At 44.0% G+C, this 11,998-nt stretch overlaps 2 protein-coding genes across 4 annotated transcripts; both read right to left on the bottom strand.

The window, feature by feature from the left end:
* Window positions 1-5,602: 5,602 nt before the first annotated feature.
* Window positions 5,603-9,680, bottom strand: LOC118476900 (uncharacterized). 3 transcript variants are annotated; one of them, XM_035967253.1, is made up of 11 exons: window positions 9,630-9,680; window positions 9,329-9,523; window positions 8,772-9,225; window positions 8,328-8,689; window positions 7,879-8,236; window positions 7,360-7,799; window positions 7,064-7,276; window positions 6,357-6,974; window positions 6,151-6,270; window positions 5,970-6,058; window positions 5,603-5,889 (listed from the first exon to the last, which is right to left on the bottom strand). In XM_035967253.1, exons 2-11 carry the CDS (start codon window positions 9,504-9,506, stop codon window positions 5,887-5,889), a joined length of 2,835 nt encoding a protein of 944 aa, XP_035823146.1. In that variant the 5' UTR covers window positions 9,507-9,523; window positions 9,630-9,680; the 3' UTR covers window positions 5,603-5,886. The 3 variants fall into 3 exon arrangements, with proteins under 3 accessions (XP_035823146.1, XP_035823145.1, XP_035823147.1); XM_035967252.1 differs by having other exon boundaries at window positions 5,625-5,889; window positions 6,151-6,273; XM_035967254.1 differs by having other exon boundaries at window positions 5,625-5,889; window positions 6,151-6,273; window positions 7,879-8,062.
* Window positions 9,681-10,452: 772 nt separating this feature from the next.
* On the bottom strand, window positions 10,453-11,324 carry LOC118476899 (transcription factor IND-like). The gene has a single exon (XM_035967251.1). The coding sequence runs from the start codon at window positions 11,322-11,324 to the stop codon at window positions 10,458-10,460; it is 867 nt and encodes a 288-aa protein (XP_035823144.1). The 3' UTR covers window positions 10,453-10,457.
* Between the last annotated feature and the right edge of the window lie 674 nt (window positions 11,325-11,998).

Genomic DNA, 11,998 nt, shown 5'->3' with positions numbered 1-11,998 from the left:
TCCGAAGCTGCCTTTGGCCAATAAAATCCTTGGCGAAAAACTTTCCCAAGCAAGGGCCTAGATCCAATGTGAGATCCACACAGGCCTGCATGTATTTTCTTCATTAATTCTATACCTTCGGATCTGGATAAACACTTGAGCAATGGGGAACAGACCCCACCGCTTGTATAACTCCCCTTCTATCATGACATATGGTCGAGCTCTTGCTTCTATTCTCCTGTTATAAGCTTCGTCGTCTGAAAGAAAATTACCCTGGAGGAAAGAGACGATCTCAGTTCTCCAATCTTCGCTATAAACAGGGGATATGTTAAGGATTGCTCTTTCAAGAAGCTCGACCGAAGGTGCTTTTATTGTTTCGAAAAATACTTCCGAAGGTATAGGCAGCCTCTGGGCTGCCGATTTGGCCAATAGATCAGCGTATTCATTTTCTCCACGAGGAATATTTTTTGACAGAGAAACCTTCGAAGGAAGCCTCAATCATTCGGACTGTATCTAGATACTTTTCAAGCTTCGGGTCTCTTGCTTTATAGCTCTTGTCAACATGACCAGAAATAACTTGAAAATCAGTTTTAAGAATGGCCCTTCTGATTCCCATTGCCTTTAACTTCCGAAGACCCAAGAGCAGAGCTTCATACTCAGCGATGTTATTTGTGCAACTAAAATCAAGTCTTGCTGCATAACAAGTTTTAACTTTGGAAGGTGAAACCAACACAGCAGCCGCTCCTGCTCCGAAGGTTCCCCAAGATCCATCGCAAAACACTGTCCATGCTTCGACATCTTTATTTGTTTCTTCCTCCTGAGCCCCTGGCGTCTAGTCAGCAATGAAGTCTGCTAACGCCTGGGACTGAATCGAAGATCTATGAACATAATCAATACAAAATTCATTGAGCTCTGCAGCCCATTTTCCAATCCTTCCAGTAGCTTCTCGGTTTCTCATAATATCCTTCAGAGGTTGTGAAGAAGGAACAATTATGTTGTAAGCTTGAAAATAATGCCGAAGCTTCCTGGAGGCCATCAAAACAACATACAGTACCTTCTCCAATTCTGTATAATTTTTCTTTGATAAACTAAGAACCTCGGATACAAAATATATTGGGGCCTGCCTCTTAACTTGGCCTTCAAGCTTCTCCTGGACAAGTGCTGCACTTACCGCTGAGTGCGAAGCTGCCACATATAATAACAAAGGAGCCCCTGGCGTAGGTGGAGTTAATGTTGTTAGATCTATCAAATATTACTTCAGCTCTTCGAAGGCTTTCTGCTGGATTGGTCCCCATTGAAAGACTTCGGCTGACTTCAGCACTTCGAAGAATGGTAAGTTTCTCTCTGCTGATCTGGATATGAATCTGTTGAGAGATGCCAGCCTTCCTGTCAATCTTTGAGCCCCCTTTTTTGTACTTGGTGGTTCCATTCGAAGTATAGTTTCGATTTTGCTTGGGTTAGCCTCAATTCCCTTTGTTGAAACTAGGCAACCAAGAAATTTCCCCTTCTTTACTCCGAAGACACATTTTTCTGGATTCAGCTTTAGACCAGCCTGTCTAAAATTAGCGAAGGTCTCCTGTAAATCAGCAATGTGGTTATCTTGCTTCGTGCTTTTTACAATGATATCATCAACATAAGTTAGCACATTCCTGCCTATCTAAGAGTGGAGGACCTTCGCTGTCATTCTACTGAAACTTCCTCCGGCATTCTTGAGCCCCTCAGGCATCCGAAGGTAACAATATGTCCCACTAGGGGTTATGAAGCTGGTTTTTGGTTCATCCTCCTTCTTCATCCAGATTTGATGATTGCCTGAATAGCAATCCAGCAGACTCATAAGCTCTGATGAAGCTGCGGCATCGACTAAGGAATCTATCCTTGGCAATGGAAACTCGTCCTTCGGACAGGCCTTATTGAGATCAGTAAAATCGATACACATTCTCCATTTACCATTGACCTTCTTCACCATAACAATGTTAGCCAACCATTCTGGGTATTTTACCTCTCTAATAACTCCGGCACTGAGGAGTCTTTTCACTTCATTCCGAGCACCTTCGGCCTTGTCATCAGACATCTTCCGAAGCCTCTGCTTTCTGGGTCTGAAGGATGGATCAACATTGAGCGAGTGCTCAATAACATCCCTGTTAACTCCACAAAGATCATTAGCTGACCAAGCAAAAACATCTTTATTGTTGAACAGAAACCTTATCAAGGTTTTCTCCTGCTCTTCAGACAATTGAGATCCCAATAGCACCTTCTGATCTGCTATATCCTCACATAAGAGCATGGGCTTCGGCTGATCAGCCGAAGCAGCTTTTTCCCTTCTGAACTTGTATTACTCACAAGCTTTAGTTCCATCTATATTATGGATTGCTTTTGAGTCTGTCCAATTTCCTTCGGCCCTTCTGGCAGCTTCTTGACTTCCATGAATAGCAATGGGCCCTTGGTCCGAATGAATCTTCATGCAAAGGTAAGCTGGATGCAGAATTGCTTCGAAGGCATTAAGAGTACCACGACCAATGATTGCATTGTAAGGGTATTCCATGTCAACAATATCAAACACAACTTGTTCAGTCCTTGTGTTGTTGATAAATCCGAAGGTCACTGACATTGAGATTTTGCCGAGTGCTACAATCTGCCTTCCTCCGAAGCCGCAAAGGGGATGTGTGGCATCAAGAATTTTATCTTCGGGCTCTTGCATCTGTCTGAAGGCCTTAGCAAATATGATATCAGCTGCACTGCCTGTATCAACCAAAACATTGTGGACCAGAAATCCTTTGATAACACAAGAGATAACCATAGCATCGTTGTGTGGGTAATCCTTGAGTTGAAGATCCTCTTGGGAGAAGGTAATAGGAATATGAGACCATCTTGACTTGATGAAGGGTCCTTGCACCCCGACATGTTGTACCCTTCTCTGTGCCTCCTTCTTCTGCTTCTTGTTGGCTGGCTCTGAGCATGAACCGCCTGTTATCGGGAGTACCAGCTTTGGAGCCGAAGCAGCTCCATCTTGAATGTTGAACGAAGCCATCAGCTCAGAAAAGTGGAAGTGAGTTCACCGGAGGTGGGCGCCAATGTTGGGGACTTGTTCTCAAATGCTATGAATTAAGAACAAGGCAACATAAAATGTTAAATATTAATGTTCTTCGTCCGCTGAAGCATTATTTCCCCAAGGATTTAATGAACTTCGAACGAAGATTATAATGACACAATTACGAAGGTTGTATTTTCGTAATTGAACTCTCAGAGGTAATATAAAATAACACGAAGACATAAAGCATTAAAGACAAGTAAATTAGAAGTAAACAACATCATTTATACATTATATAAGTTTGATGTATTCAAATATAATGTTTAGATACATTTATACCTCTGCCTTGACAAAGAATAATTTCCGAGTGATGTGATTGCAATTACAGGAATGCGTGAACAGTAAAGGAATACTGTTTGACACAGCCTGTGAGCAATTACAATCATACCCCTCATAAAAGTTTACAACAACGACTCAAACTCTTATGGTCTAAAAGGTCATTCTATCTTTAAGTCGGTTTGTAATTCCGAAGCCTCATGAACGGCACCCTTCGGCATCACGTACAGACAGCTTCAGCCGAAGCTGTTTCTTCCTGCAGGACCTTCGGCGATGAAGCATGGTCCCAACACTAAGTATGGCCGGCAGTAAGGCTTCCATCTCTTAAAAATTCAGTACTGAATTTAAGGAAAGGAACCCTTCTAGACTTTGTTTGGGTACTCTAGTATTGCTCCAATCCAAAATGGATTAGAGTGTAATTTAAACTAAATTACATTCCAATTCACTTTAATACATGTGGATTGGAGTCAATACTCTAGTAACCAAACTAGACCTTAACATAATTTAAATGACTGGAGCTTTAGTAGCGGTTGCAACCGATACTAATGTCATTTACCGATTTATGGCTGAAACAGTTTTACTTGATCGATCATGCATGTAGCCCCTCTGGCCATGCAGTAGGCACATATGATATGCTCCGCCTGGCCGGAAGACGACCGGTGGCGATCATATCCTCCTCCATCCATCGCCGGCGGCCGGCCAACCGGAGTATTTGCAATCGGGAGGCACCAGGGAGACCGACGCTGTGTGCTCTGATCGCCGTCAGTGTTTGTGTTGGCCAATGGCCATTCACATGCCTACAGATCTAATTAATTTTGTGCTAGTACTATATTCGTTAATGTATAGCTCCATGATTAATATATGTTCTTATCAGGTGTGTTCACCGTAAAAAACAATGGAGCACACATGCATATATCAGTGCACCCACATGAAATCCATCAAACCCTAGCTCCTTCTAGATCGCCGGCTAATCATTTCTACACATCGATTTATCGGTTTTGAGGAGCGATTAAAGCCGATATATCAGTCTTCTTCTTCTTTTCTTTTGTATTTTTCCGAAACTTTTATGATTTTTAGTTTGAATCCGTTGCGTATTTTAAATTTTGCTTTGAGCAGAAAGTCTTCAAATATTCCATAATATTTATACAAAAATTGGCATCAAAAGTTTTCAAAAATTACAGTTTTTTTTTTCCAAATGCAAAACCAGTGTAGCCGGCGCTAATTACCGGCTCCGTGACCCTCGGTCTAGCTAGAGTTGTGGTCAACCAAAATCTCAAATATTTCTTTTTCCTAGGACTACACATATCGACTCTATCTTTGAAGCTAGCATAAAATAATTCAGCACCTCACCACTCGTGACTGATCATGGGCATATTATATATAGAGTTCAGCACCAACAATTCACGCCTCATATCTACTACGACTACTAGTGTATATACCTCTCATCATCTCACTCTTCCTTCATGCTTGACTGAAGGAGCTATCTAGTACAGCAACACAAGTCGGTCAGCAATGCTAGCTAGTAGCTAGTGTACAACGACACAACAACACATCATGCATGCGATTACTACTGTTCCTTCCTTACATATTGCTGGTTGAAATTTCCTAAAGATATATTACATATATGATGATGGGCATTCAGGGATATGTGTATATAATTAATCAGGGAGCGGGGGAGAAATTAAAAGAACAGCCACAAACCTGGCCTAGCTCGCTTATATATGGACTGATGAAGACGACGAGCTGACGAAGAAGGGGCAGTAAAATTGCCACAAACCCTAGCTATATAATAAGCTTAATTATATTGACCAGTCTACTTAATTTGATGGTAAAAACATGGCTCAACACCGCACCGTGCTAGAGAGGAGAACGCATCCATACATGGAGTCGATAATAACAAGAGAGCTTGGCTAGCTAGCTACCCAGAATGATTAAATTACGATCAGATCAAAATTACCTCTGATCTCTCTATAGTTCATCATCTCCATCCACCAATCCATCGATCCACCACCACACCACGCCACCATTGATCGATAGAGACAGACTATATTGATTCCTAGCTAGTTAATCCGATCCGGTACAAATTAAGGAAAGGAAAGGAAGCTCCTACCACTATCGAATTTCCTCTCCTCGCCAAGGTTTACTCTATCGATAGGGAAAAAATATCGGAGGTTGGCGATAAACAGGATTATCGGGTTTATCGGATTTCTATCGGCGATAAGTAAATTTTTTCGGCACAAATTTAAAAAAAAATGCCAGTTTATCTAGAATATCATGTAGATTATATCTAGACATTTAACAAAATAAAACAACACATTAGCACATTCATAGTTCACACATTCATAGTTCACAGTTTAACACATTCATAGTTCACAGTCACACATTCATAGTTCACAGTCACACATTCATAGTTCACAGTTTCACACATTCATAGTCCATTCATAGTTCACACATGAATCAAAAGTCCAAAATAAGGCAAAGACATGTGCTGAAAATATGACAATGAAATCCTCCATAGTCTTTGGAGAGGCTTTGATCACTTGTCACTGTGAATGTTGACATGTTTATAGTCAGTCGCTAAATTGTAATTCGATGTTCATATACAAAGATTAGATGTTTGTCTAACCTTATAAAGTTCCTTCACAGGGACTTTCTTTAGCCTTGTTGATCTTGGACGAAGTGGAGGATTTGGAGCTGCTTGCTCATGCATAGCACCTACAAACATAAATACAAGTCTCAACATGTTTTCTATCTACCTTTTGTAATTCAATATGTTATAGTCCAATCTAAATGGAAAACCCACTCACCATCCCTTGATCCATCACCACTAGGTCCAACATCACATGCTCCACCACCACTAGGTCCAACTTCACATGCTCCACCACCACTAGGTCCTCTAAATTCCCATTCGTCACCAAACTCATCACCTACTTTGAGACCATAAAAAATTACAATAGTTATATGTTGTTAAAATTATCAAAGAATTTGAAAGTTCATTACTCGCATAGAATACCTGTGCCATCATCATCTGAACTGCTATCACATAATTCAACATTTATTGGGCTACCATCTGAAGAATCTGACTCAACATCATCCTCAATTTCTTCCTCAATATCAACAAGTCCTGCCTTTCTTTTCTTCTTACCTTCTCTTGTATTAAAATCAAGCTTCCTCTTCAATGCGGTCACTTCTACATCCATTCCTAACTCATCCATGAGAACTCTAGATGGGATTGGGGATTCAAGCTCATTGTCATCATACTCATCAAGAATAGGCGTAGACTCACTCCTTGAGTTGCACAACCAATCCATGATTGGGTTACCTTCATCATACATAGCACAATCTATCATAACACTATATGGATCTAACTCAGTATCTTTGAAGACTTGCATTTCTTGAAGACTTTGCATGTCATTCTCGAAATGTTGGATGCGTAATTTCAAATTGTAGTGGACATAAACCAATTTGTGGAGCTTCTCATAACCCAAACGATTTCTCAGTTTGGTATGGACCAATGCAAATGTGCTCCAGTTTCGCTCGCATCCACTAGAGGATAGACATTGTGAAACAATCCGACGTGCAAGCATTTGTAGTTCTTTGTGCTCTCCTCCATATGCACTCCACCATTCAGCTACAAAAAATGAACACAGACCATTTAATAAAAGTACTAAAATTGAAAGGCCACCACCAAAGAGGCATAATAATGAGTCAAGTAAAAACCTGCACTCATGCGTCCATTAGTTGCTGAACGTTCGGCTTCCTCCCCTGCAAATAATCCTCTTTTTTCACAGAAAAAAGCATATTGCTCAATTGCAGCAGATGCAATCTTAGATGAGCTTGCAAGCTTCTTAAGAGCCAATGTAACTGCATGTCTAGTAGATGATTTTCTTGAAAGCTTAGTCATATATAATGTTTTAGGATCAAGTGCACCAGCTAGAGAAAGAAGCAAGATTATTATTAGAAACAAATTCAACAAAAAAGAACATAAATTGAACAATTCTCATTTCATCTCTTACCTGCAACAATGAGAGTATCATCAACCATATATTTTAGTCTCTTCTTGATCACTCCAACTATTCTATCAAGAAGATCTTTCTCTTTACTTAAATTACCACGTATTTGAGCCATGGCTGTCATTATCTTTGGAAGAAATCCAGCTATAGTTGCATTTTTTTGTTGATCAGCATAGCGAAGCACAGTATAAATTGGTGTGACAGCATTCAACACCAATTCCATGTCACTCCACCATCTTCTATTTAACAAACAATCATAAGTAAATGCATGATCTGCTTCATCTTTCCATGCGTTGTTTTTCCAATCATCAGACACCATCCATTGCATAAACTTATCTTGTCTATCCCAGAAACTCTGAAGGAAGATAAAGACGGTGCCGAACCTAGTAGCATTCCACCTAATCAACTCTCCACCAATTTTCTCCCTCATCATAGCATGAAGCCTGCAAGTACAAAAATAGACTTTAAACACAAATATAGAAGTATTGGATATATGTTTATCAAATATATATATACACTTACCTGTTATGGTTATAGAAGAATCTACAAATTCTTTTTGCATCGTCCACTACTTGAGAGACCTCAGAAAAGCGACTTATATCTTTCAGCATCAAATTAATTGTATGAGCTGCACAGGGCTGCCATGTAATGTGCGGATACCGAGTAATGAGCTGTCGACATGCCTTCTTATAGTTGGACCCATTATCTGTAACAATTTGAATGACATTCTTCACCCCAATCTCATCAACAACCACCTCTCTAATACAATCATAAATAAATTCAGCATTTTGAACACGGCCAGTTGCATTTATAGACTTGTGAAAAAACATCCTTCCATTGCAATATACCATAAAATTAATGATACACATCATGGTAGGACCTAAAACATCAAGTATATAAATATAAGTAACACACATGACAGTAACACCATATAAGAAAATGTTAGCATATGAAAATTCATCATATTTTACCTGTCCATGAATCACACATGACAGTAACACCATATTCCTTCCAATCATCCTTGAATTTGGCCATGTGAGCCTCCATATCTTCATAGTTCATATCCAAAAATTTGCCATCTAAATCCTTTCCACTAGGGATGTGCACCCCTTGTCCACATTCTTGTGCCAATTTAATGGCTGATCGAAAATATGGACAATCTGCTTTTCTTCCTGGAATATCATTGGCGTGAAACCACTTCGCCAATGCTTTTCCTAGCTTATCTCTGCTACCGCCCCTAAGCATGATATCCACCCGAGGCTGTGCTTGTGCCCTACTATGTGCCAGATCAATATCAAAAGGACCCTGTGAAATACTTGGACTTCGGTAGAACCTATCCATCCATAAAAAAAGTAGTCAACACACAAATAAGATTGTTAAATAAAACACAAAATAACTAAAAACAAATTATTTACCTGTCAAGTCTAGTTTGTTGATTAGCAGAACAACTTGCAGACCTACTACCACTTGGACTTCGGTAGAACCTCTCCTCATCATATTCCCTCAATGACTCTTTCAATGCCATCTGTATTTGACCTTCTTCATCTAGAGGAATTCTTGCTTTACTCGAAGTCCCTAATCCTTTATTTGATTCTCTAACCTCTCGCTCAACATAGTGTCTAAGGTCATTGTTTCGCCGCCTCCTTATTCTCCGAATAGCCACTTGATCAGTCATTATTGCCTTAACATTAAGTGGAACATTAATACATGCAGCCACATTTCCAGGCAATCCTCCCAAATGCTCTCTTAGACGGGTCGCACCTCCGCCCTTGATACGACTAGTGCAATAATTACAACTAAAACCATTTCCATAAGGCTCACCATGGCTCCATGGGCTCTCAATGCCTCCTTTTAATTTCACACGCCTCCCTGCAGTGTAAGACCACAATATTTTAAAAGTGCATGAGTATAATACCATAAACAATGATTTTTTTATTGACCATCACATAAAAATACACTAACATGTACCTACCATTTTGTGTGACCACCTCAACCGTGTTTTCAGGCATTGTGCTCATACCAGCAACGTCACTTGATGATGCTCCAATGACACTCTTTCCTTTGCGATGGCAATCGCCTTGTTCGTCTATCACAGTTGCATTTGAACGCCCTCTAGGATGTGCATCGTCTTCCTCAACCTCAAATGCCATGTTGTGTTTCTAACTTTCTACAATCACTCAAATAATTGTATATTAACCAGAAAGCAAGCATCTACTTTTAATATTTCTATTTATAAAAAAATGACAGCGGCGCTGCAGTGGATCATGGCGAACCTAATCAAACGCGGCGCACCTCGCCCGCCAACCTCCCACTGCTCTTCAACGTCTCGCTGCTCTCGCCACTCCTCGCGGCGCACCCAGTCCTGCATGTCAATGAAGTTGTGGTCAGTCCCTGAGCCCAGCTCCACCTTGACGCTCCGGGAGAAGGAGCTGTTGAGCGCCGGGTGGCTGATGGAGCTGTTGAGCGCCAGGTGGCTTGCAGTGACCTTGTACTCGCCGTGGACGAGCTCGGCCAGTCGGCCTCGAAGTAGCCCTGCGCCCCTGCGCGTCCGTGGCGCCGGCCCGCGCAGTCGCCCGCCAATCCGCGATGAGGCGGTCCACGACGTCCCCTGCGGCAGGTAGTTGAAGCTGTTGTCGGTGAGGCACATACTGCCGTAGTGCCGTCACACCGCTGACCCTCCCGTTCCCCTCTAAGCTGGGAGATCGATGTAGCTGCAACGTAGCGGCAATGCGGCGTAACGGGGAACAGAGACACGTACCGGCGCGGTGGCGGCAGGGAGCAGGTGCGCCGGGTCCGGGTCCGAGGCTCCGAGCTCGCTTCTTCTTGACGGAGGCACGAGCAGGACGGGCGGCGGCGTCGGGTGTGAAGGAAAACGAACTGGGAAGAAATGTGAAACAGTGAATGTGAATGTGACTCGTCCGGCGGCTGCAAGAAATGCCTGTGCAAACCCTAGCTCGCGCGGGATCTCTGATTTGGGCCAAAATTCAAAATGGGCCGAAATTTTTGGCCGGTATGTAAAAAAATCGGAGCCCAGCGATAAACGGGAAAATCGGGTTTATCGGATACGTTATCGGCGATAAAGTTTTCCCTCGCTCGATCGCTCAGTGCATTCCATGGCTGCTCTGGCCGCCGGCGCTGCTGAACCCGAACCCTAGCGCGGCGTGGGCGCCGGCGCCGCCCATGGACGACGAGGACGATGGCGACGTCGGCCCGTGGATGTCGACGGGCCTCACGAGCCCGGCCCAGTCAATGAGCGGCAGGCCGCCCACGGCCGAGACGCTGGGCCCGGCTCCTGCTCCGGCGGCCGCGTGCGCCGGGTGCTGGAGCTCCTGCACCTGGCGCTTGAGGAACTTGATGTAGCGGATGGCCTCGTCGAGCATGGAGGCGGTGTCCATCTTGGTGCCGCCGGGCACGAGCCGCTGCAGGACGCGGACGCGCTCGCTGATCCGCTCGCGCCGGTGCCGGGCCGCCACGCTCTGGGGGTCCTCGCTGATGCGTACGTTGCGGCGGCGCGGCTTCTTGACGGTGGCCGGGTCGATGTCCACCGGCTGCATGGCCGCGATCCGGTACATCATCTCCTTCATGGCGCCGAGCTCCTCGTCCACGTGCTCGGCTGCCGCCTCGTGCTGCTTCCGCATCTCCTCCAGCTCGTCGTTCCCGCGGTGGCCGTGGGAATGGGAGGAAGGGTCGTCGATGTCGAGGCCGAGGCGGTGGAGCCGATGATGGTGGTGGTGCGGTGGTTGTGGGAAGAGGGAGGAAGACAGCGAAGGACCCAAGCTGGGATGGTGGTGTGCAGGATGCGGCGCCGGAGGGTGGTGGGAGGAGGAGGAGAGGTGGAAGGATAATGGCGGCGGCGGCGGCGGCCCCGGGTTGGGGTGGCTGTCGAAGAGGAGAGGGTGGTGGTGGGTGCCGAGGCTCATGTCCAAATCCCATGAGCTGCTCGAGTTGTGCTGCGTAATGTTGTTCATGCCGGCCGCCGACACACGGACACAGCGCCGCCCTCGGCGACCACTTGCAGCCAGCTGCCTTGGTACAGCGACCACACACTGTGTAATAGACGAGCTCCTCTCAGATAGCTCCCAAGTGCAGTTGTATGTAAACCTAGCTAGCTACGCTGCTAGCAGATGATGCTGCAGTTGTTGCTGTCTCGCCTCGGAGGGACATTATGGAGTGAGAGAAGAGAGGGGAGCCCACGAGTGGTCACATAAGTGAGAGCGAGGGGAATGGGGAGGAGAGCTGGCAATATCAATAGCAAGAAATGGGAGAGGAGGAGGTGAAGTGGAACTGTGGAAGTAACTAAGAGAGGAAGAAGGCATCTTGATGAAGCGATAAATAAATAAATAATATCATAATGTGCAAGAAAGATGGTGTTTTGTGCACTAGTCCTCTATCCTAGATATATGCATGGTAGTGCAGCCAGCAGGTGTCATGAGGCTACAAGAAGAAGCTAGCCTGTCATGGTGCTGTGCTTAGGGGTGATAATGAGTTCTAGATTTTACACTAAAAACTTTAAGGATCGAATCGGATTAAGATCGGATCCTATTCCTATCAATTTTTGAACTAAAATTATTTAGGTGCCCTACCTTTTTATAAAGAGGCATTTGGATTATGATCCATTATCACCCCTAGCTGTGCTGCTTAG

Source organism: Zea mays, chromosome 4, assembly GCF_902167145.1.
Source record: "Zea mays cultivar B73 chromosome 4, Zm-B73-REFERENCE-NAM-5.0, whole genome shotgun sequence".
In the NCBI taxonomy this organism is placed as follows: domain Eukaryota; kingdom Viridiplantae; phylum Streptophyta; class Magnoliopsida; order Poales; family Poaceae; genus Zea; species Zea mays.
This window is presented reverse-complemented; position numbering and strand designations above follow the sequence as displayed.

Excerpts from the sequence above, each read along its gene's own strand:
- LOC118476900 (XM_035967252.1), bottom strand. The coding sequence starts at position 9,506 with ATGGCATTTGAGGTTGAGGAAGACGATGCACATCCTAGAGGGCGTTCA. Across the intron at positions 7,277-7,359 it reads TGATACTCTCATTGTTGCAG|CTGGTGCACTTGATCCTAAA; the intron begins GTAAGAGATGAA and ends TTCTTTCTCTAG. Across the intron at positions 6,274-6,356 it reads TTCAGATGATGATGGCACAG|TAGGTGATGAGTTTGGTGAC; the intron begins GTATTCTATGCG and ends ATGGTCTCAAAG.
- LOC118476899 (XM_035967251.1), bottom strand. The coding sequence starts at position 11,324 with ATGAACAACATTACGCAGCACAACTCGAGCAGCTCATGGGATTTGGAC.